The following is a 25,420-nucleotide window of genomic DNA, read 5'->3' as shown; positions in this document are numbered from 1 at the left end:
CACCCAAATGGCTATATATAAAATAGCATTAATACTTGATAATCACTGTGTATACATGTAATTTTAATTTGAAAATTTAATGTGATTTTTATTAAGTATACTAAGAAAAAACTAAAGTAAAAGTAAAGGATTTGCTGAATGTCTGACTTTTTCTACTATAGTTAATTCCCCAAAGAACATCCAAGGTGAAGGAAGAAGATTAACAAACCCAACAAGCGATTTGGATAGTTAATTTTAATGACATATTTTGACTTCAGAGAGTATCTTAGGGATCTTCTACTATGAAGAGAGAGGAATTAAGCACCTCTCCTCTCCAAATTCCTAATTAGTTTACATTGTATCATTTAGATAATGGCAAGATTTCTGCAACTTACATTCTGTTCTGTATAGTGATTGCTAATTGATAAGTTTTAATTCCACACTTAAATGATTTCATCACTCATTTCTCATCAATTTTTACCAGGGTCAAAACATTCCTGGATTTTCTATTTTGAATCATCTTTGTGTTTCTTCTTGGTCCTACAGAGTTTTCAAGAGGGGCTTATCAGCGTGATGTTCCTTGACTGTCTTTCTACATAAAGAGCAACCTGGATGAAGAGAACCTTCTGGGTCATGCTTTCTTTCCCTTAGATCCTGCTCCACTGTCTTACATTGACAAATGCAGAACAAGTGAGGGCCAGTAGGAAATTTCTGTGGTTGATTTGTTTACCCTTCCATGCTCGGAGACCTGTGGATAAATTCTTTATCCATAAAGTTCAGCACCTTATGCAGGCTGTCTCAGAGGGTTGTATTTTCTGGCACATGATGTGCCTTTATGACTTCCTGACAAAAGTCTTCACTAAAGGAAGTCAGTTCCCCTTAAGTTATCTTTGAATATTTTTCTGTTCCATTTGTTTTGTTGTTCTCAACAAATACCAGTTATGCATATGTCTGCATTCCATACCCATCATTGCCTCTAACAACCAATCTTTGCTCTTTTCCATATCATGTTATATGATGTACTCCAGCCTGTGCAACATTGTTTTCAATTGTTTTATGTGATGCTATAGTTGCTTATAATGTAATTTTTTGTCTGCTAGTTTCAATTTTTGCTTTTGTTTTTTTCCTGACTGTTCCAGTTATCTTTTTATTTCCTGCTATCTTATAATCTTAAAAACAAACAAACAAAATCCCTCAAACCTCACCTTTAAGACACTTTCCTGCTAGAACACTATTGCTTCTTCAGGAGTAAGGAACCCATCTGTTGGAACTATTCTCTGGTAAATACCTTTGTTATGTTGCCTGTGTGACTCTTGCTTTAGGTTCCTTTTCCCCCACCTCAACTACTTCCTTCTACTTCCATCTAACATCTCATTTTGAAGTGCATGCCAGGGCTCTGAATGCAACTGGCTATTTGTGAGTAATGTGAGTGAGGCAGGGCAGTTTGCTGTCTTCAATACTCTGTCACCAAATCTCTTATCTCTTTTGTCCACAACTCTCTTCAGATTTTGGCATTTGAATGGTTGGCATGACTAAGAGAAGAGCTTTTTAAATAAGTGGTTCACTATGTAATCACTGGGTAAGACTGCCTGTCCTGCCTTCATGCTACTTCATATCTGGCACCCTTCCCCTGTGAGGAGGTATACAATGTGGTTTCTCCTGCAGCGCCATCTCCCACCACAGTTCTGCAGGGACATTCTCTGTGTTTCAGGGGCAGTTCATGGTCCTTGATCTAGTAGTCCCCCTAATCAGAGAACTATTGAACAGACCTTTCAGGACAGCCATACTTACTCCTAGGGAAATCTATATCCTGCTCAGAGTCCAAGAAAATATTTGTCAGCTCTCAAACTTCCCTCTCATTTTGGTCCAGATTTTATGGTCTTTGGCAGTTGTGTTTCATGATTTATAGTTTGGGATTATAGCCATTTCATTGTTCACTGAAGACAGAGTGTTTCCTCTTTTTCATTCACTTTGTGGGTTTTTTGTAGGGCTTCAAAGGAAGCAAAAGGAATTTTTAAAAATGCCTTATTGTCATGTTTAACAGAAAACCCTGATTATTATTATTTTTCAGTACAGAGAGAAGCTTTTCATAGGCTTTTTGAACAGGTAGTTTAAAATTACGATTTACCAAATGACTTATTTTTCTTAAGTCAAATGATCAGCCAAGAGTTTGCCATATAATAAAACTTTTTATTAAAAATTTTTTATTAAACAGTAAACTGAGCCATTTTTGTTCAAACATTACCTATAAGATATTTCCAATGATACATGTTTGACATTTCTTCCCCATCATAAATGCTAGTAGGATCATTTGTAAATCCCTTTTCTGGGTGGTGCTCATATGTGACTCCATATTTGTTAAGTACAAATTAGGAGTGCCGTTAGAGAATGTTCACAAATTGTGTGTGTGTGTGTGTGTGTGTGTGTGTGTGTGTGTGTGTGTCAGAAGAGAGAGAGAGACAGAGGAAGAGAGAGACAGTGAGAGAGAGAGAAAAAATATTAGTGACTTAATTATCATTCACCAAACAGCAACTTTGTGGCAAATCTTCTATGGGTTCACTGGAGAGATTTAGTAGATTCTGCAGGAGGAGCATATAGGAACAACATATATCATATCATTGCAACTCTTTTTCTATAGCCTTTAAATTTTAAGTTTATTGTGGCAGGATAAAATCCAGGGCTCCCATTTTCTTTTCTTCAGTATATTAATTATGTTGCTCCATTGTACAGGGAAGTATTGTAAAGTGATGCCAAGTCAGGTATGGTAGCACATGCCTATGATCCCTGCAGCTTGGGAGGCTGAGGTAGGAGGACTGCAAGTTCAAAACTGGTAAGGCCCTAAGCAATTTAGTGAGACTCTGTCTCAAAATAAAAAATAACAAGAGCTGGGGATGTTTGTGGCTCTTTGGTTAATTGGTCCTGGTACCACAAAAAAATAAAAAATAAAAATAAATAAACAAGGAAATCTGATGCCATTATGATATTTTTTTAACCTAATAAATGACTTGATTCTTTTTGTCCAAATGCACAAATATGTTTCTCTTTATCTTAATAGTCAAGTCAGTTTAGAAAAATGTGTCTTGGTACTGACAACTCTGGGTCAATTTTCCTAGGTATACAGGGCAACATAGCATTTCAAGTCTTTTCTTTATAGTTTTGTTCTGTTATACTGTTTTGGTGGCTTTCTTTTCCTGAGACTTTGTATTCACTGGAATTTCTGTCCCTATTTTTTATATCTGTCATTTTTACTTGAATCCTTTTCATTTCTTTTTGAGTCTTTTCACTGCCCACCTTTGTTTGGTTGCCCTCTTTACGAATTTCTGCATCTAGTTATTCTGGGGTTCCTTCTAGTTTAGTCTACATCTCAAAAATTCCCCCTAGATTTCTAATTCTTTCCTAAACCCTGTCAGCTATCTTTTCACATTTCCTTGTTATTTATTTATCTCATTTCTTAGGTTTTCTGTTTTTTATTTGTTTCTGTGGTTTTCTTAGTTTCTTTGAGCTCCTTTTGTAGCATTAAGTTACATTTTTACCTGTTTCAAGGTGGTGTGTTACTTACAGTAATTTTTATTTTTATATTTTTTTGGTATGGGGTTTGTTGGAGGTACTATAGAAACTAAATAGATTGCTCTCTGTGCTTTTAGGAAAGGGGAGTGTATGTGGTAGAGTGTTTCGGGGTAATTATCTTCACTGTTCCTGGTTCCTTCCTCTGACCTCTGGTGTTAAAAGGAAACATTTAGCAATCTGGCCACAGTTCTGAAGTTTGTACTCTCTGGACTCAGGCACTCCCAAGGAACTAAACATCCTCTTTCCTTTTCTCCACATGTCCCTTCTCAACTCAGATAATAATTCTGACAACTTTTGTTGGGCATTCTGAAGACATTAGATATGAGAGATGTTCTGGAACTCTCAGTCTTCTTAGGACATCCCTGAGCGAGTCTGCATGATCACCCTCGCCCTTAGTTACACACTGGACCCGGAATCTTCTCTCAGTTGAATTGACTGGTCTGAGGTCTGCTTGCTCAGGGTTCTATTAAACCCTGTCTTGGTAATTATCACTGACTCCTGTGTTCCATGTTATTTTTTTAAAAATCTCTTCTCAGCTGCTAAATTTGTAGTTTCTTTAGTGTCTGTTACTGTGTGTGTGGTTTGGGCTTACCCACTTTTGTCATTTTCATTAAAGTTATCTGTGTTTTTCTCCTTTTCCTTCTGAAATCCTAATTATTATTTTTATTTTTTTGTTTCGCTTTTTAATGAGGGTTTTGAGAACATTAAGCTACCATGCTGCCACCCTAGCATTTCTTCACTGGAAACCTCCTAAATAGTTTTTAAAGGAACTATTGTCAATAATACACTTTTAGATACCAGAGTACTCATCTTCTGTGACTTCAACTACCATTCCCATGTTGAAAATTATATAGTTACAACTTTAGTGCAGATTTCTCCTGAGCTATAGTTCCTGATTGATACTTTTATAGACTCTCAAACTACATGTATATCTAAACTAAACCCATTTTCTCTCCTTTTCAAATCACAATCTGGATATGCTTTTTCTTCTTTAATTTTAAAAAAGAAATTAATGCCACCTCATCTATTAGCCTCCTAAGGCAGAAATGAGGGATGCCCTTCTTTTTGCTCATTTTCTAACAATTTGATAACCAAAATATATCAATTATATTTCCTGAATACCTTTCAAAATTATCTACTATTCTCTTTCCCAATGGCTTCATTATCTCTCATTGGTTTTATTCCAGTCTCCATATAACAAGGTTTCTCAAGCTCCAGTAATTTCTTCCTATGATACACTGCCCATAGTGCAGCCAGAATTATATATCTGAAACCCTGCACTTTACTTCCTTATTCAAACATCGTTCATCATGCCCTCAAGGACTACAGGGATAGATACAAATACCACAGTCCTTCACCATCTGGCTGCAACCTCTCCAGTCTATCTCTCCTTTCACCACTTCCTCAATGCACCCTGTTCCCACACCATATACCACTGGTAAACTCACAAGTCTGTGCCTTTGTATAAACTGCCATCATGGCCTGGACCACCCTTATGTCACTTCCACACAGTTTGCACTCATTTCTTAAGATTCAAATCTAAAGTTACATCTTTTACGATACTTCCCTTGGACCCAGGCAGACACAGAGGTTTTCTCTCAATTGTTTCATAGTTCTGTACCTGGGACACCTTTATTAGGCTCTTTAACATGATTATAAGCATTATTTCAACTGCATGCCTCATTAAACTGTGAGTTCATTGAAATATTCTTGATTGTCTCTGATTCCAGTGCCTGGGGTAATCAGCACAGCACTGTGCAATAAATGTCTGTTGTTTAAATGACTGTGAGCATGTAAGGTTATGGAATAGGAATAGAAATATTCAGTTTAGAAGAAGCTTTCATCTCTTTATGACAATGAGAGTTTGCCAAACAGCAAGTGGGATACAGATAAATGAAGATGATCCTTCCCTCTGGCAGCTACAATCTAGTCAGGAAAATAAAGCGTAACTGTTATAGGGCACAACTGAAGAACAGACTGATCACCACTGAGAAGTCCAAATTTGAGAGTCTTTATTAAGCCGGCCAGCTGACTGTCTCACACAATGCCCCCAAAATGGCTATTGGGAGAACAGCCCCAATCATAGGGTTGCAGGGGTTCTTATACCAAAAAATCACATCAATCACAAGTGTCTGTTGCTGATTCGAAATTACAAACTAACATGATAAAATCATTAGAGGAGTGGGAAGTGGGTTAACACAACCCTTACCTAGGTACAAACTAAAGAATGCTTACTAACATCCACATAATCATTGTTGACATCACTGTTCACATGGCGCATTGTTTAGGAGAAGTAGGAATCAAAAGAGAACAATTTTTTATCACATAAGAATTGTCATTTTGTATTGCTAAACATGCCATGCTAAGTAACTGATGATGGGTACAGAGGCAGGGTGTTCCCATGGGGGAAGCTAAGCAATTGTTGATGGGTTCAGAGGTGGATTCATGGGTTCTCCCATGGGAGAAGCATTTCCTACATAACATGGAGTCTCAGAAGCACAATGGATCTGTTTAGTCATTGCCCATATATCCTGGCCTGTAACATTTCCAAGCAGCCAAGTCTGTCAGCCCATCACAATAATCAGATTGCTTGTGTTGGGGCAGGGGGTTATGAGATTTAAAATAAGTGCAACAAACAGAAGGGCATATAACTGAATGCACTGGGTGCAGTTTGAACAGGTCAAAATTTAAGGGTAACTGTCATACTGAATCTAAAAAGACCATTATTCAAGTAGAAGAGTGGTTATCTACATAGTGATAAAAAGAAACTCATAATTAATTCCACATAAGAAAAAAGTAAAAAGAAGATTTTAGAAAAACCTAGAGAATTAGAACTTTTTTTATTCATGGAGGAATATCTGAAAAAATAGTTAATGCTTTTAGATCAAAGACCTCACATCAAGACCACATTAACTCTACAAGACAAGAATTGATAGAGTGGATCTACATCCAGGTATCTGATATCTCCTGGCCACACCAAACACTAAATAGGTAGATGAAGATTTTAAAGTGTATTAGAGAAGCCAAGTCAGGGTTCTTAGACTTTGTAAAAAAAGAAAAAAAAAAAAAGAAAGAAAGAAAGAGAGAGAGAGAGTTCAAAGATTAGAATTTGTTGAGGTCATTTCCATCCTAGGCACCATTAATAAGCTAAAATTGTTTATCAATAACACTGTGTGTGTGTGTGTGTGTGTGTGTGTGTGTGTGTGTGTGTGTTATGCTTTAGATATGAGGTGACCCCCAAAGATTATGTTTGAGACAATGAAAGAACATTCAGAGGCAAAGGATTAGATTATGACAACTGTATCCTAATCAGTGGATTAATCTACTGATATGGATTAACTGGGTGGTAACCATAGGCAGGTAGAGTGTGGCCAGAGGAAGTAGGCCTTTGGGGCATGACTTTAGGGTTTATATTTTGTCTCTGGTGAGTGAAGCTCTCTGTTTTGTGGATGACCTGTCCTGAGTAGCTCTCCTCCACCATGTCCTTCTGCCATGATGTTCTGCCTCACCTCAGGCCCAGAGATATGGGGTCAGTTAACTGTGTACTGAAACTCTGAAACCCTAAAACCTTCCTCTAAATTGGTCTTGTCAGTTATTTTGGTCACAGTGATGAAAAAGCTGGCTAATACAAATTGGTAACAAGTGTGGAATTGTTGCTATGACTCACTTGACCACGTGGATCGGAAGCACTGTGAACTGGTTTGCAAGAGGAGTTCAGAAAAGTACAAAGACGTGGACTGGACAAGCTTTAGAATGCTGTAAGTAGAGATTAATGACTGATTCTGATGGGAGTTCAGAAAATCAGAATGCCAACAGAACTGTGGACAGTAAAGATTAGGCTCTGGAAAGAGAGACAGGAGGACTCTATTGGAAATTGGACTAGAGGCCATTCATGTTATATTTTGGCAAAAAAATTTGTCTGCATTTTTCCCATGCCCTGAGATTTCTGTGAGGCTGAATTTAAAGGTGAAGAACTGATTAATCTGGAAAAGGAATATTCCAGGCAGTATAGCATTCAGGCAGCAGGAAGGATATTGCAGGCAGCTTTTAGCCAAGTTTACTGTGATAATCGAGAGCAGAAAGCACAGAAGAAAGATTTGAAAAACTTGCAGTTTGGCCACAACAGTGCAAGTAAAACTGGGACTAAGCAAAGTGTGGTTGTTTAAGAGATTATAGCCACTAAAAAGATGATAAGTACTTTACCCAGAGACAACAGGAAACATCTTGTGGGCATCCCAGGAATGGCAAACCCACACCTATCTCAGGCTCAAGGCTATAAAAGCAAAATTTCCCTTGAGAAGGGACCACAGGGATCCCCCTAATTGCAGAGGGGGGTCTAGGAAGTTGTTTCACTGTGCTGAACCACTCAGGCACTCAGAGGATGCTGTAGTTGTGGTCCCAGGAAGTTTGGCTATTGCTTGAGATAATGGCAGACTTGGCATAAACCATGTGATGCTGGTTCTGCAGGAATTCAGGATACTGGAGTTAAGGGATCATGGAGGCTTCCACCAAGATCAAAGGAAGGCCTGGGAGGCAAGGCAAAGTGTAGCAGGGCTGGATTTCCTTCAGGCTGCTCTGGAGAGAGTAATGAAGATGTGAGAAGGAAGCCAAAGTTGCAGTGTAGACTCCTGAGATTAAGACATACAAGTAATGTGGGATATTTGTCAAGGAATCAAGCAGCATGAAGCCAAGAGAGAGGTCATTTGGACTGCAACCAGCAAAGCCACAGAAGTGGAGCTACACAAGCTCTTTGGAGAGAGCCTCACAATGCCATATGCTCTAGATGCCAAATGTGGAGCTATAGAACTTGTCTGGATTTCAGTCTTGTTTTGGCCCCATCACTTCCTTTTTTGCCTCCTTCTATTTGGAATAGAAACATTTACTCTGTGTCATTATATATAGGATATATGAAACTTGCTTTTGATCTTTGTAGTGGAAAATATCCATGAGTTTGTCTCAGTTTCACAAGATATTTTGAACTTGGACTTTTGATTAATGCTGAACTGTAAGATTATGGGGACCCTTGAAAATGGACTAAATGTATGTTGCATTGTGAGATGGGCATGAGCTTTTGGGGGCCACAGGTGGAATGTTATGGTTTAGATATGAGGTATCCCTCAGAAGATCATGTACAAGACAATGCAAGAATACTCAGAGGCAAAATTATAAGATAAAATTATAAGAATTGTAATCTAATTAGTGGATTAATCTGGGTGGGAACTGTAGACAGATAGGGTGTGGCTGCAGAAAGTAGGTCACTGAGGGCATGCCTTTAAGATTTATATTTTGCCTCTGGTAACTGTAGCTCTCTCTCTCTGCTTCCTCATTGCCATGAGTTGCTTTTTTCCACTATGTTCTTCTGCCATGATGTTCTGCCACACCTTGGGCCAGAGCTATGCGGTCAGTTAACTGTGGACTGAAACTCTGAAACCATAAGCCAAAATAAGTTTTCCTTCCTCTGAATTGTTCTTGTCAGGCCTTTTGGTCACCACAATGAAACAGCTGACAAAAACTCTGTGTCTGTGTGTATGTGTATAAAACTCTGTTATGCATTTGTCAAGGTCAATGTTTCACAAAAGAGTCTTAGGGTAAGAGCCCTGGTTGTTTTGCCAATTTCTGTGATATAAATACTCCAATTATTTCAAGCTACCAACTCAATGTCATGGAGCATAGGTTGGCAAAAGATTATAATTGGTTTTCACAAGCTTGTATAAATTGACCCCCCAAATGAGATAATCTTCATGAGTCCTAATTAATAAATCTATTGAAAGCTGGAATTCTATATTTGGAACTTCATGTGTCTTGGACATGTTCTTTGTAAAATTTCTCATTTATAAAGATCTTTCCTTTTTTATTTAAAATATAGATACATTTCAAGAATTGAAGAGTTTGCAGATAAGTAACTAAACACAGGAAGTGGAAATGTCAGACATGATTCCAAGTATTGGAAAGATGATGCTATACTGGCAGAGACAGGAAGTAAGGTAGGGAGTTGGTTGGGATGGGATGAAGAGGTTGTCCCTTGGTTTTCCAATGATGGGGATATATTCAATATGTAGAGCTGGAGATGTGGCGTTGGATAGGTTAGATATTGCTTCTAGAGATGAAGAGTTACCTATAAAAGTCATGGGAGAGGTAAAGACACAGAATCAACTACAAAGTAAAAATGCAGCAATGAAAATTGAAGGGTCATATTGAAGAAGACAAATCAACAGAAAAGATGCAATCAAATATGCAGGGAAAAAATACCTGGAAACATCATGAAAGAGAAAGACAAATGTAGACAAAATGGTCAAATGTTCCATCAAAGTACAGAGAATAAAAAATGAGAAAAGGCTATTGGATTTCAGTAAAGGTGTGAGTCTGTCAAACAGGATATAGGGGGTATGTGGATCCTAGAAACTCACCATTTAGGAGAATTGCCATTTATGAGTCAATGCTTCTTTCTTACAACTTGAAAAGCTGTATAAGAACTGAAGATTCCTTTTTGCCAATTGCCCAGTCCAGATCTAAGGAACTATGGCAAACTAATGAGCCAATGAATAGGCAAAGCTCGAACACACCATGAATAGAGCTAGTGTGGGGAAAGAGGACTCTTCCAGTTTTAGGTCAACAGGCCCAAAATGGTGAAGAACGGAAATTGTGGTGTGGTTTCTCAGTCTCTTCATGTCCAGGATTAGTGGCCCGTTTCAATGTGGAAGGGTTTTATCCAGAACCACAGAATGGATGGCTTGCCCCAAGTGAGCCATCCCATGGCACAAGGATTAGTTTGGCAGGAAGCTTTAGGGAAAGGTGGCAATTTGGTGCCAGAGTCTCCGCCAAAACAAAGCAACTCCAAAATGAGAGGAAATTTCAACAGAGAAAAAGCTGAACCCAGGAGGAAATCCAGACTGCCTTGCAACAGATTGTATGTCTGACTATATCTGCCTCTGAAAACTGTCTCCTAGTGTCCCAAAGTTGACCCCACCTTTCTGTGAAGTGTGCATACTTCCTATTCCTTCCAGATAGGGGCTTCCTGGAGATGTGATCTTGGCTATGAGGAAGGGGTCTTAATTGCATGGTCTGACCTTCTGGCATATGAGAGCTTGCCCTTTGCCTTGAGTAGCTGACTGCCTCAGGTTCAATGCATATCACATGGATAACCTCCTCTTTTGTTTCCTTCCTTCGTTTATCCCAGCAAAAACCTTTCCACTAAATGATTTTCCTCTGTAGACCCAAGAGTTTCTAAAAATCACCACTTCAACACCACTTTGCATTTTCCCTGGTTTTTGCGAAGACACTTGAGGGAAATATTTTCTTACTCAGAGCTCTGTAGGGCCCAAGGACCTGTCAGCGATCTTATGGCCACTGGCCTCAAGGACATTATAGGCCAGATAGGAAGACCATATGGTTGCTCAGGAAGTAGTGACTCACTGAAATACAATAAAAAGCAGGGTCATTGTGAGTTTAAGGTGGGGAATGCTGCATGATTTTAGGGAGTGGAAGACTTTACAGAGGAGGGTAGCTTAGAGCTTGACCTGGGATTTGGAGAATCCAACAAAAGGAAAGACACGAAGTATGAGTGCAATGTGGTGTCACTTTAATGACAAAACTGGCAAACGCAGGTCCAATTATTTGCTGAGAGTATGGACAGGAGAGGGAATCAATGATGTCACCACCCATCTCCACTCTCAAGGGCTAGTGAGAAGAGTTTATTACTTCTTAGAGAAAAGAAGAAAAGAAAGAAACAGTTGGGTGTTTTAGAGCTCAGCACTAGTTCTAGGCTGCACCCATAAACAAGGTGCCTGGCTTCTCCCTAGTCCCCATGTCCTTCTGTTTTCTTGCCTTGTCCCACTTGGGTTAGGAGCACTTGGTCTAAGAAGTCATTGCCTAGAGTCATTCCTACCTTGAACATGTTTAAGAGCTCAGTAACTCAAGGAGGAAGGGCAAGTGGAAAATGCTTCTCAAACTATAATGTGCATTAAACACCTGGGGATCTTACTGAAAAGCAGACTCTCATTGTTGAGGTCTGGGTGGGATTAGAGATTCCTCCCTTCTTCTAATCTCCCAGTTGATGTCCCTTGGTCCCTGTGCCACACTTAGTGCAGCAAGGAGATAAAGCATTCATAACAACAAGAGTCTCTCCACAAAGGCATGGCCCTTTCCTTTCAGCAGTTCTTTATTGGAGACGATAACTGGATCCTGCACTACCTCTGACAATGGGACATGGTAAAAGTTCACTCTTGGAGCTTAGCTGGGTGACTGGAATAAACACTGCCTACCCATTATCCAGGTAACTTTGCGTAGTACCAGCTTCAAAGCGATACTCAAATGAATACTTGTGCCCTGTGGCCTCTATTTTTGTGTGAGAAAATAGGAAGGGGCCAGGTGAGATGTAATCCCAACAATTTGGGAGGTTGAGGCAGGAGGATCACAAGTTCCAGGGCAGCCTCAGCAACTTAGTGCGACTGTCTCAAGATTTATAAAAAGACTGGGGATATAGCTCAGTGCAAAATGCCGTTGGGTTCAATCTCCTGTGCTAGAGAGAGAGGCGGCAGTAGGGTGGGGCTGGGGTGGGCAGTGAGTAGGAGGGAAATAAAGCATATCAACTTTTGCACACAGAACTCAACAGGGCTGAATTCTATACATTCTTTCATGGCCTATTCTTAGGGAGTTTGTCTCACCTACAGCAACTGTGTCTCTTGCTTTAGGACCTAACTGTTGGAGAAGACAGTTCTTCTGTCCCTTGTGTCATTGAATTACAGTGTGACAGCATGAGGTGAGAGCCCTGTTTCCTCTCCTGTGAGCTGGACACAGAGAGTGGAGGCATAATGGCTTGATCCAGGATGATTCCTCCTTCAGGCTCTGAAGAGGAGAGTTCAATTCTTTCCTAGATACTTTCTGCATATTCAGGGAAACATTTATGTAGACCTTCAGTGACCTGCATGAGGCCTATGACTATGACTTGCGATCTTTTTCTTTTCTTAAGACATTTTAAAAATATTGGCACTTAATTGAGTTAGCCAGTTAAAACCCCAAATCCAGGGAACCAACTACCAACTACCAACCTATGGCCAGAATTGTGGACTTTCCCTTAAGGAAGAATGGAAAGCCCTCCTCTGCTGGATGTTTCCGTATCAAATATCTCCAATTATCCTCACTAGCCAAAACTTTTAGAGAAGGAAAATGGGAGCTCAGAGAGGCTGGGTATGTTGAACAAGTACACCCAGCTTATAGGTTTTAGAGTTGGGATTCCAGCATTGGTCTGTTTGGCTCAAAAGGCCTTGCTCTTGCATGAAAGATCAAAGTATACACCCTTCTTATTAAATGTGGGTCACAGAAACTTGGGTTTGAATCCTAGCTCCATCCTTAGGCAAATTACTTAATCTTAATGAACCTGGGTTTTCTCATCTATGGATATGGAGACAATATCTGCTTCTAGATGAAGGCAGCAGGTGTGACTGCATCTGGCAATGAACTAGCACATGGGTCTATGAATGAACCCAGAATGCTTAACCACTGAGCCACATCCCTAGCCCTTTTTAAAATTTTAGTTAGAGACAGGGTCTCACTAAGTTGCTTAGGGCCTTGCTAAGTTGCTTAAGCTGGCCTTGAACTTGTGATCATCCTGCCTTAGCTTCCTAAATTGCTGGGATTACAAGCATGTGCCACCTTGCCTGCTTGCCCTATCTAATTTCTTAAAGTTATTTCTAATGTTGAGATTGGTTCCCTATCCTCAGAAGACAGTTCATGGTAGTGACTGGAAGTTCCAAGATACTGATAACACAACTTATGAGAATTATCTGCTTCTGAATCTGTGCTAAGAACCTCAGTCTGTAGATCTATAGATGTTAAAGATACAGCAAGACTGGAGTAAAAGTCTAGAATAAGGATAAAGAGCTGGAATAAGAATAAAGGACTGTAATAAGAGGACCATCAGACAAGAAGGGTACTGGAAGCTACTCTAGGGAACTTGATGCTGCAAACAAGAAGACCCATGGAAGATTCTCCACAGTTGACTTGATGAAAACAGTGTTGGGGATACTAGGGTTTATCAGATAGTCTGGAAATGGGAGAGTGATACAGAGGCAGGTAGATCAAATGGACAATTTCATAACAGAAAGAATCCTTGGAATGAAGTCAGGAGGAATGGAGTCTGCTCCTATATTACCATCTGTGGGAGCTTGGGCATTTTATTTAAGGCGCTAGGGTTTAAACCCCACACCTAAGAACTCTACTTACTGCAATAATACAATCTTACAATCACGAAGGGCAAAATTAGCCATGGTAGCAACAGATTGCAGAGGATATAAAGGTATAGAAGATGTTCAGAAAGTTGAAATGACAGGGTTTATATAAATAATTCTAGAAGGGAACACAAGGAAGAAAGGAACCAAACTAATTTTGAGCTTATCCTGAGATACCATGATGCTAGTACCTCCAAAAGAAGGGATTGATTTGGCAGAAAAATTATGAAAACAGTTTAAATAATATGGTACAAAAACTGAAAATGAGATCATTATCCAATCCATGACCCCACAAGTGAGAGTGCCTTCTTAAATTTGCAACCTCAAAACCTTGCTCATCTCACACCAGTCCTGGTCTGATTCTGTAGAGGAAATATTTAGAGGCTGAAACAAAGGAGGAACAGAAAAGAAGAAACCGTTAAGTTGAGAATAGTCCTTACCTTTGACCAGTCTCCTGCAGCTAAATGTGGAGGGCAGTCTATTCTGGCACAGGACTTATGAGATGATGCCTTCGGTCCTTGGCACAATTCATCAGAGAGATTCAAAAAGCTACCATCTGTTAATAGCTGCCGACAGGTGACTCTTCGGTTCTGAGTTCCCCCTCCACATGTCCTGGAACACTAAGAAGGCAAGAAGAGGTAAGGCAATGGGCTCAGCTCACATTATAAAAAGCAATGCAGGACTTCTCACCGTCAAAAGCATGGCAGGTCATGAGGTTGCCAGTCTGCCATACCTGCTGCCATTCTTCAATATGCCAGCCAGGAGGGCAATCAAACTGATTGCATGCTTGTAAGGCATGGGGCTTTTCATCCCTGCATTCCTCAGCAGGTGCAGGGGATTCTTCTGGGTGCAGACAGTACACTTCCCGGGTCTGGATTCCAACACCACAGGTTGCTGAGCAGGGACCCCAGGAGCCCATGTGCCACCTATACCAAAAGCCAAGGGGGAAAGTTGAATTGTCCAATGAGACAAGATCCAACAGTCAACACGAATAATTTTAAATTCTTCTCTGCACTTCTGGATTTTATATACTGTATAAAAATTCCACAGCAATGGCATCTCCATCAATGTATGCAATTAAAATACAGAAATGTAGTATTAAAAGGCAGATATGTCAGGAGAGTGTTTTAAGATCTTATTTGTTTGGAAAGGTCTAGTGAAAAGAAGCAGAGTTTTTCCCATCCTGCCCTGCCACCATCTATCAAAAATAAAATCTTGGTTTGGTTTTAAGTAGAGTCCCAAGGCAACAATGATTTATATAGGTGTCAAAAGAAATTTTAAATGCTCAAAAACACACTTCAGGAAATCTTCAGGGCACCTGGATTCATTATTTGGAATATCCCTAAGAAAATTCTTTTCTGTTAAGATTGGATTTACAACATGTATATAATGTGATTCCTTCCAATAAGATCTTGGAAAAATCAGGTTTTCTCATGAAACATCTGTAAAAATGAAAAACCAAGGCCGTAGCTTTTGATACATATTTCCAAGTTGCCTTCAAGGAAGATTCTCCCAATTTACACCCAGTAGAACCATGTGAGAGGGCCTTGTTTCCTACGCCCAGAGTCAAGCCAGAGAATACCATTTAAAATATCTCTGTCCATGTGATGTGTTTAAAAAAAATTACATGTTATGTTCATTTTAATTTGTGAATATTTAATTTTTAGTGAACATGAATTCTTTAACTAGTTACCGTAGAGATAGATCATGAGGTAAATTTTAAATTGCTTAAAATGTACATAAAAGGATGTTGGCTCCAGAGTAGTTTGTAGTAGCAAAGACAAAAAAAATTAAATTTCACAAAATAAAAGATCATATAAATATTTAGCAATTAAGGGCAAAGTAAATACTCTATGCATAGAGTGCAATGCTAGAAGTCATTAAAATAATAAAGTGGAAGCATAATTCTTGCAGTTGAAATGCATTCGTGACATATTTTTATTAGAAAAGCAGATCATAAAATGGCCTATAAAAATAATCCTGTATTTTATGTAGTTATGAATGTATGCAGTAAAATTGTGCATAATTATACATTAAAATGTTAACAGTGATAAGTGATATTTTTATTTTTTTCATCCTTTCTGTACTTTTTCCTGAATTTTATTATAATGAACACTCATTACTGAAAAAAAACAAATCAGATCTCTAAAAAATTAGTGTTTATCTAAAAGTGATTTTCAGTTTTAATCATTTCTAATTTTCATTTGTATACATAATGGTAAAATGAAAATCTTAGTATTCAAGCCAATAACAATAGGACAAAAAGAAAATTTTTATTTATGAAGGGAAATTTTTGTAATGAAGATACAATGTTTATTAAAGTACAGAGATTGAATAAAAACTCTAAATATGTATGACGCATGATCTGTTAGATGTAAGAAAAATGAACAGAAATACAATTGGAAAATTTGAGTGCTTTAAAATGTTTTGCCCAGCCCTCCCAAATCAAGAAGATAAATATTAATATGAACACAGATATAACAATATATTTGAAAATACTGATGAAAGAGATAACTTTCTAGGAAACCACAGCAGTCCCACTCACGAAGGGGTCTGGACACACCGCAGACGGATGCCAGACACCATGGACGCCAGACACCACGGCCCGCCCGCCCCACTCTGGCCACCGCGCTGACTCAGTGCACCCTCAGTCTTTGGAAGCTGGTGCAGGCATTCTGAATTATTCCTGAGGGTGTGGCCATCAGCATTGGAAGGGTAGCTCCCTTCCTGAGACACCTGCAGGAGACTGGTGGCCCTTTGACAGGTACCTCCATTTACTCACATCCTACACCTTTCCTCATCCTCTTCATTCACCACTAGAAATACTGTAAATAATAATTGAACTCACCCTGTTTATTACAATAATGTTAAAGTCTTTATAGGGGCTATCTGGTTCAGGGCTGCATTTTCTCTGTATTGGACGCTGCTAATATTGATCTCCCCTTCAAAGGAGAGGTAGTGGAAAACTGCAGGGTCACAATAAGCCTGCAGGGGGGAAACTTCAGTACCTCGGATCTTTACTGCTAAAGGGGAATATACAGAAACAATATGAAAAAAACAGGGGAAGAAAGTGTCCCTAACAAACCAAGATGCTATTTCAATAGAATCCAATGACAGCATAGCAGTAGAAATGACAGAAAAAGAGTTTAGAATCTGCATAGTTAAAATGATCCATGAAGCAAAAGATGATATAGGAGAGCAAATGTAGGCAATGCATGATCACTCCAATAAACAGTTAAAAGAGTAAATGCAGGAAGCAAAAGAACACTTCAATAAAGAGAGAGAGATTCTGAAAAAAAAGAAAAAAAAAAAAAAAAAACAGAAATCCTTGAAATGAAAGAAACAATAAACCAAATTAAAAACTCAATAGAGAGCAGCACCAACAGAATAGATCTGGTGGAAGACAGAATTTCAGAAAAGGAAGACAAAATATTTAATCTTGAAAATAAAGTTGAACAAACTGAAAAGATGTTAAGAAATCATGAATGGAACCTCCAAGAATTATGGGATATCATGAAAAAACCAAATTTAAGAATTACTGGGATTGAGGAAGGCACAGAGATACAAACCAAAGGAATGAACAACCTGTTCAATGAAATAATATCAGAAAATTTCCCAACCTGAAAAATGAAATAGAAAATTAATTATAAGAGTCTTACAGAACATCAGGTACAACAGATCCACACCAAGGCACATTATAATGAAAATACCTCACACACAAAATAAAGATAGGATTTTAAAGGCTACTAGAGAAAAGAAGAGGTCTGGACCCTGCTACTCTTGTGGTCAAATCTCTACAAAGTTTCAAGGACTAAGTGAATTCCCATAATACATTACGTTCTCCAAAGTAGAAGATTAAAGCATTTTAATGCATACTATGAAACTAGCAAAACATGAGCACCAAATCTGATAAACATGTAGAAAAAAAATTTTACATGTGAGCATGTGTCCTAAATCCTAAATAAAAGTATAAATCCTAAGCATAAAGAACCAAGTTAACAAAAAATTAAAATAATACAGAATATGTTATAGATTAAAGGTTTATGTCTCCCCAAAAGTCACCTGTTGAAGTTCTATCTCCCAAAGGGCTGTTTGGAGATGGGGTCTTTGGGAAATAATTAGGGTTAGTGTTACAAGGGCAGGACTGTCATGAGGGGATTAGTGCCTTTATAAAAAGACACATCAGAGGGGCTTGGGTTGTAGCTCAGTGGTAGAGCACTTGCCTAGCATGTGTAAGGCACTGGGTTCAATTCTTAACACCACATATAAATAAATGAATAAAATAAATGGCCATCAACACCTAAAAAAAAGCAAGAAGTTGAGAAACTGAATGTTTAAAGGCCAGGAAGAGTACTCACCAATAACCAGACCCTGTTAGACTTTGATCTTGGATTTTCCAGGCAAGTGAAAAATAAAATTTTGTTGTTTAAAATACCCAGTCTGTGATATTTTGTTAAGGCAGCCTAAGCTAGTTAAGATAGTTGACCAGTAGAACTGAATTAGGTAATCCCCAAATATTTGAAATTATGCAATAACCTTCTAATTTACTCTTAAGCCAAAGAAGGAATCACAATGAAAATCTGGTAGTATTTTTAAATTAATGTCAATAAAAATATCAAATGTCAAAATTTATGGAATTCAGGTAAAGCTGCAAAGAGAAATAAATCAATAGCCTTAAATGCATATATTATAAAAGAAGGACTGACTTTAATAATCCTATAATCTAGTATCTTTTTCAAGAGGTTAACATGAGTACAGAAATTAAACCCAAAGAACACAGAAGAAAGAAAACAGTAAAGAACAGAAATGAGAGAATTAAAAAGCTGGGTATTCAAAAGACTAATAAAGATTGATAAGTCCCTGATGAAATATGAAGAAAAATGAGAGAAGGTATGAATTACCAATATTAGGAATTTAAGGGACAATCTTAAAGGCATTAAAAATAATGAGTATAAATTTATAATGAGAAATACCATCTATAAATTTGCAAAGATACACAGACTGAAAAAAATTCCTACGAAATCCAGTTTATCAAAATACACAAATGGAGAGAAATTTGATCAGTTCTTAAGTTAAATTTATAATTTAAAATATTAAAAGAAACCTCCAGTATCAGATGACTTTCCAGTGAGGTTCTGCTAAGCATTTAAGGCATAAATAATTTCAATCTTACATAAACTCTCCAGAAAAAAGAAGAGGGAAAACTTCCAATTCACTTAGTCCAATGTCTGTCATGAATGCATACATAAAAATCCTAAACCAAATTTTAGCAATACAAATGATAAAGTGACCAAGCTGGGTTTATTTCAGGAAGACAAAATTGATTCGAATTTGGGAAATTAGTGTGTAAGGTATTAGCAAAGTATAGGAGAAAAATCATATGATCCTTTTAGTGGAAGTAGAAAACCATTTGCTAAATTTTAACAGATATTCAAAATCACCTTCTTAATCTGAATAAATGTATCCAAAAGTCATGTATAGGGAGGATGCAATGGAAGAGGGTAGAAGAATACAGCAAGACAGATAATTGAGTTCCCCTCTGTTATGAAAAATAGCAAAAGCAGTTAAAGAAAGAAAAGGAAAAAGACATTTTTCTCACATATAACAAACATCTCAGTAGACCAGAACTCAAATGAAAACAGTGCTAACACACTAAGTAAATTAAATATGTGATATGTGTGACTGTACTGAGGATATTTAAACTCCAGAAAAGATTTTGAAAAGTTAATGAGAGGGTCATAAAAATTAAGCAAACAAGAAATCAAAGCAATTACCATCTCTAGAGAAAACAAAAACTTCAATGAAGAAGAAAATGAGACCATAATAAAATATTAAACAACTCAGTTGCCTGGTGCTCCTTAAAAATACCTTTATTATGGTATAGTTTACATACCATAAAATTTACCCTTTAAAAAAAATTTTTTTTGGTACTGGGGAGTAAATCCAGGGGCAGTTTTTACCACTGAGCCACACCCCTGGTTCTTCTTCTTCTTTTTTTTTTTTTTTTTTTTTTTTTAATAGTTTTTACTTTTAGACAGGATCTCACTAAATTGCTGATGTTGGCCTCAAACTTTTGATCCTCCTGCCTCAGGCTCTCTAATTGCTAGGATTACAGGTGTACCCCACCATGCCCTGCTAAATTTACCCTTTTAAGGTAGAGCAATGCTCCTTTAAAAAATAGTCACCAGGGGCTAGGGATGTGGCTCAGTGGCAGAGTGCTTGCCTAGCACATGTGAGGCACTGGGTTCAATCCCCAGCACCACATAAAAATTAATAAATGAAAAAACAGTCACCAAACTCTGGGTCATTTTAGATACTAAATACCTGGCAACAGTGATACACTTGACTATAATTCATCAGGTGACCATTTAACTTAAATCTGCTCATCATGAAGTAGATGTTAACTGATCCACAAAGTCATGCAGTTAGATGGGACCAGTAGCCTATCACTGAGTGGAAGTGGTACATGGTGGTGAGTGAGCACCCTCAAGAAATGTCTAGTAATGGAAACAGCCACAAGAACCCAGAAAAACCTACCTGGACAGTACCTTAGTGTGACCTTAGGTGTTTTCCTTCTGTCTAATCTCTCTTGATTTCCTATCTTTTGTGAGCTCAGTTCTCCAGCCTTTCAGTTATTCTTCTGGGCCACCTAATATCTTTCCCAATAAATCTATATTTAGCTTAAGTTAGCCAGAGTTTATATGACTTGTACTTAGGAGCCCTAGTTAATATGTGGAAATAAAAGTTTGTATTATTTTTTAATTCTAGAAAATTTTTAAAATTTTATCCTTTTTTTGTTCATTGTACACAAATGGGATATAACTTTTCATTTCTCTGGTTGTACACAATGTAGGTTTCATTTCATATGCAAAAAAAATAAAATGAATAAATAGTTTTGAATTTTATTCATTTACTACTTATCTTTAAATTTAAACATGCATAAATATGTCTTTACTTTCTTTTTTCTTTTTTTTATTGTTTTGGTACTGGGGATTAAACCCTGGTGTATTCCACCAATGAGCTACATTCCCAGCCCTTTTCAACACTTTTTGAAAAATTTTGAGAAAGGATCTGGCTAAGTTGCTGAGGGGCTTGCTAAGTTGCTGATGCTGACCTGGAACTTGCAATCCTTCTGCCTCCGCCTTGCAAGTCATTGGATTATAGGTAGGTGCCACCACCCCAGCAACATACATTAACTCTAAGTTTTATAACAAAGCCTAGAATTATTCATCACTCCTTCCTTCTGTTGCTCAAGATGAAAGCACTTCTCATAGTCAGGTGTGGTAGTGCGTGCCTGTAATCTCAGTGACTCAGGAGGCTGAGGAAGGAGGATGTTTGAATTCAAAGTCAGCCTCAGCAATTTAGCAAGGCTCTAAGCACTTTAGTGAGACCCTATCTCAAAATAAAATATAAAAAGGGCTAGGGATGTGGCTTAATGGTTGAGAACCCTGGATTCAAGCCCCAGTACCAAAAAAAAAAAAAAAAGTTCTCAGAAATCTTGAAGCACTCATTCACTACTCTTGTTTAGAACTGCTTTTCCTGACTATTCTGTTTTCCCTTCTACTATTTTTAATTCTTAGAGTTAGCCTTAGAACTTTAAAGAGCCTATTTAACAACCATGAAGTTAAATTAAAATCATTTCCATCTTCACACAGTACAAGGGGCTTACAGCACTTTGACTCCAAACTTTGTTTTTTTTTTTTTTTATTGTAAACAATTGGGATACATGTTGTCTCTGCTTGTACATGGCATAAAGGCATACCATTTGTGTAATCATAAATTTACATAGAGTAATGTTGTTTGATTCATTCTGTTATTTTTTCCCTTCCCCCCACCCCTCCCACCCCTCTTTACCCTCTATACAGTACTTCCTTCCTCCATACTTGCCCCCCTCCCTGACCCTAACTCTAACCCTAACACTAACCCTTCCCTCCCCCACATTATGTGTCATCCTCCACTTATTAGTGATATCATTCGTCCTTTGGCTTTTTGAGATTGGCTTATCTCACTTAGCATGATATTCTCCAATTTCATCCATTTGCCTGCAAATGCCATAATTTTATCATTCTTTATGGCTGAGTAATATTCCATTGTATATATATACCACAGTTTCTTTATCCACTCATCAATTGAAGGGCATCTAGGTTGGTTCCACAGTCTGGCTATTGTGAATTGAGCAGCTATGAACATTGATGTGGCTGTATCTCTGTAGTATGCTGATTTTAAGTCCTTTGGGTATAGGACAAGGAGTGGGATAGCTGGGTCAAATGGCGGGTCCATTCCAAGTTTTCTAAGGAATCTCCACACTGCTTTCCAGAGTGGCTGCACTAATTTGCAGCTCCACCAGCAATGTATGAGTGTACCTTTCTCCCCACATCCTCGCCAACACCTGTTGTTGCTCGTATTCTTTTCTTTTTTTTTTTTTTTTTGCTCATATTCTTGATAATCGCCATTCTAATTGGGGTGAGATGGAATCTTAGGGTGGTTTTGATTTGCATTTCTCTTATTACTAGAGATGTTGAACATTTTTCCATATGTTTGTTGATTGCTTGTAGATCTTCTTCTGTGAAGTGTCTATTCATTTCCTTAGCCCATTTATCGACTGGATTATTTCAATTCTTGGAGTAGAGTTTTTTGAGTTCTTTATAGATTCTGGAGATTAGTGCTCTATCTGAAGTATGATTGGCAAAGATATTCTCCCACTCTGTAGGCTCTTTCTTCGCATTGCTGATAGTTTCCTTTGCTGAGAGAAAGCTTTTTAGTTTGAATCTATCCCAGTGGTTGATTCTAGCTTTTATTTCTTGTGCTATGGGAGTCCTGTTAAGGAAGTCTGGTCCTAGACCAACAAGATGAAGATTTGGACCTACTTTTTCTTCTATAATCTGCAGGGTCTCTGGTCTGATTCCGAGGTCCTTAATCCATTTTGAGTTTAGTTTCGTGCATGGTGAGAGATATGGGTTTAGTTTCATTCTGTTGCATATGGATTTCCAATTCTCCCAGCACCATTTGTTGAAGAGGCTATCTTTTCTCCATTGCATATTTTTGGCACCTGTGTCTAGTATGAGAAAATTGTATTTCTTTGGGTTTGTGTCCGTGTCCTCTATTCTGTACCATTGATCTAACTTTCTATTTTGGTACCAATACCATGCCGTTTTTGTTACTATTGCTTTGTAGTAGAGCTGAAGATCTGGTATTGCAATACCCCCTGCTTCACTCTTCCTGCTAAGGATTGCTTTAGCTATTCTGGGTTTCTTATTCTTCCAGATGAATTTCATAATTGCTTGCTCTATTTCTGTAAGGTACATCATTGGGATTTTAATTGGAATTGCATTGAATTTGTATAGCACTTTAGGTAGTATGGCCATTTTGACAATTATTAATTCTTCCTATCCAAGAACACGGAAGATCTTTCCATCTTCTAAGGTGTTCTTTAATTTCTTTCTTTAGTGTTGTATAGTTCTCATTGTAGAGGTCTTTCACCTCTTTTGTGAGATTGATTCCCAAGTATTTTATTTTTTTCGAGGCTATTGTGAATGGGGTAGTTTTCCTAATTTCTCTTTCTGAAGATTCATCACTTATGTATAAAAATGCGTTGGATTTATGGGCATTGATCTTGTAACCTGCTACTTTACTGAATTCACTTATGAGTTCTAAGAGTTTTCTGGTGGAATTTCCAGGTTCCTCTAAATATATAATCATGTCATCAGCGAACAGGGATAGTTTGAGTTCTTCTTTTCCAATTCGTATCCCTTTAATTTCTTTGGTTTGTCTAATTGCTCTGGCCAGAGTCTCAAGAACGATGTTGAATAGAAGTGGTGAAAGAGGGCATCCCTGCCTTGTTCCAGTTTTTAGGGGGAATGCTTTCAGTTTTTCACCATTTAGAATGATATTAGCCATGGGCTTAGCATAAATGGCCTTTGCAACGTTAAGGAATGTTCCCACTATCCCTATTTTTTCTAGTGTTTTGAGCATGAAGGGGTGCTGTATTTTATCAAATGCTTTTTCTGCATCTATTGAAATAATCATGTGATTCTTGACTTCAAGTCTATTAATATGGTGAATTACGTTTATTGATTTCCTGATGTTGAACCAACCTTGCATCCCTGGGATGAAACCCACTTGATCATGGTGCACTATCTTTTTAATATGTTTTTGTATGCGATTTGCTAAAATTTTGTTGAGAATTTTTGCGTCGATGTTCATTAAGGATATTGGTCTGAAATTTTCTTTCCTAGATGAGTCTCTGTCTGGTTTAGGTATCACGGTGATATTGGCTTCATAGAATGAGTTTGGGAGGGTTCCCTCCTCTTCTATTTTATGGAATACTTTGAGGAATACTGGAATGAGCTCTTCTTTAAAGGTTTTGTAGAACTCGGCTGAGAACCCATCTGGTCCCGGACTTTTCTTTGTTGGTAGGCTTTTGATGACTTCTTCTATTTCAGTACTTGAAATTGGTCTATTTAAATTGTGTATGTCCTCCTCATTCAGTTTAGGCAATTCATATGTCTCTAGAAACCTGTTGATGTCTTTGAAATTTTCTATTTTGTTGGAGTATAGATTTTCAAAATAGCTTCTAATTATGTTTTGTATTTCAATCCTGTCTGTTGTGATATTTCCTTGTTCATTCCGAATTTTAGTGATTTGGGTTTTCTCTCGTCTTCTCTTTGTTAGTGTGGCTAAAGGTTTATCAATTTTGTTTATTTTTTCGAAGAACCAACTATTTATTTTGTCAATTTTTTGTATTGTTTCTTTTGTTTCAATTTCATTGATTTCAGCTCTGAGTTTAACTATTTCCTGTCTTCTACTACTTTTGGTGCTGTTCTGTCTTCTTTTTCTAGGGCTTTGACCTGTAGTGTTAGGTCGTTTATTTGTTGAGTTTTACTTCTTTTATTAAATGCGCTCCATGAAATAAATTTCCCTCTAAGTACTGCTTTCATAGTGTCCCAGAGAATTTGATATGATGTTTCTTTGTTCTCATTTACCTCTAAGAATTTTTTAATTTCCTTCCTAATATCTTCTGTTATCCATTCATCATATAATAGCATATTGTTTAATCTCCAGATGTTGGAATAGTTTCTGTGTTTTACTCTTTCATTTATTTCTAACTTCAATCCATTATGATCTGATAGAATACATGGTAGTGTCTCTATCTTCTTGTATTTGCTAACATTAGCTTTGTGGCATAATATATGGTCTATTTTAGAGAAGGATCCATGTGCTGCTGAGAAGAAAGTGTATTCGCTCTTGGTTTGATGGTATATTCTATAAATGTCCGGTAAGTCTAAATCATTGATTGTGTTATTGAGATCTATGGTTTCTTTGTTCAATTTTTGTCTGGAAGATCTGTCCAGTAGTGAGAGAGGCGTGTTAAAATCACCTAGTATTATTGTGTTATGGTCTATTTGGTTTCTGAAATTGAGAAGGATTTGTTTGACATACATGGATGAGCCACTGTTTGGGGCATAGATGTTTATGATTGTTATATCTTGCTGATTTATGCTTCCCTTAAGCAGTATGAAATGACCTTCTTTATCCCTTCTGACTAACTTTGGCTTGAAGTCCACATTATCGGAAATGAGGATGGATACTCCAGCTTTTTTGCTGAGTCCATGTGCATGGTATGTTTTTCCCCATCCTTTCACCTTTAG

At 37.7% G+C, this 25,420-nt stretch overlaps 1 protein-coding gene across 4 annotated transcripts in view; it reads right to left on the bottom strand.

Annotated features, from left to right (window-relative positions):
• The window catches only part of LOC306654118 (endophilin-A3), a 578,788-nt gene that overhangs the window by 69,558 nt on the left and 483,810 nt on the right, over positions 1–25,420 (bottom strand). For all 4 annotated transcript variants that reach the window (XM_079127387.1, XM_079127380.1, XM_079127379.1 and 1 more), the window contains 2 exons: positions 14,506–14,698; positions 14,213–14,392 (listed from right to left, as the gene is read on the bottom strand). In XM_079127387.1, coding sequence (XP_078983513.1) covers positions 14,213–14,392; positions 14,506–14,698 — 373 coding nt within the window. The remainder of the gene's footprint in view (positions 1–14,212; positions 14,393–14,505; positions 14,699–25,420) is intronic.

The sequence above is a fragment of the Sciurus vulgaris genome (assembly GCF_902686455.1).
Source record: "Sciurus vulgaris genome assembly, chromosome: 2".
NCBI lineage: Eukaryota > Metazoa > Chordata > Mammalia > Rodentia > Sciuridae > Sciurus > Sciurus vulgaris.
Note: the sequence above shows the minus strand (reverse complement) of the source record. Positions and strands in the feature narration are given on the sequence as shown.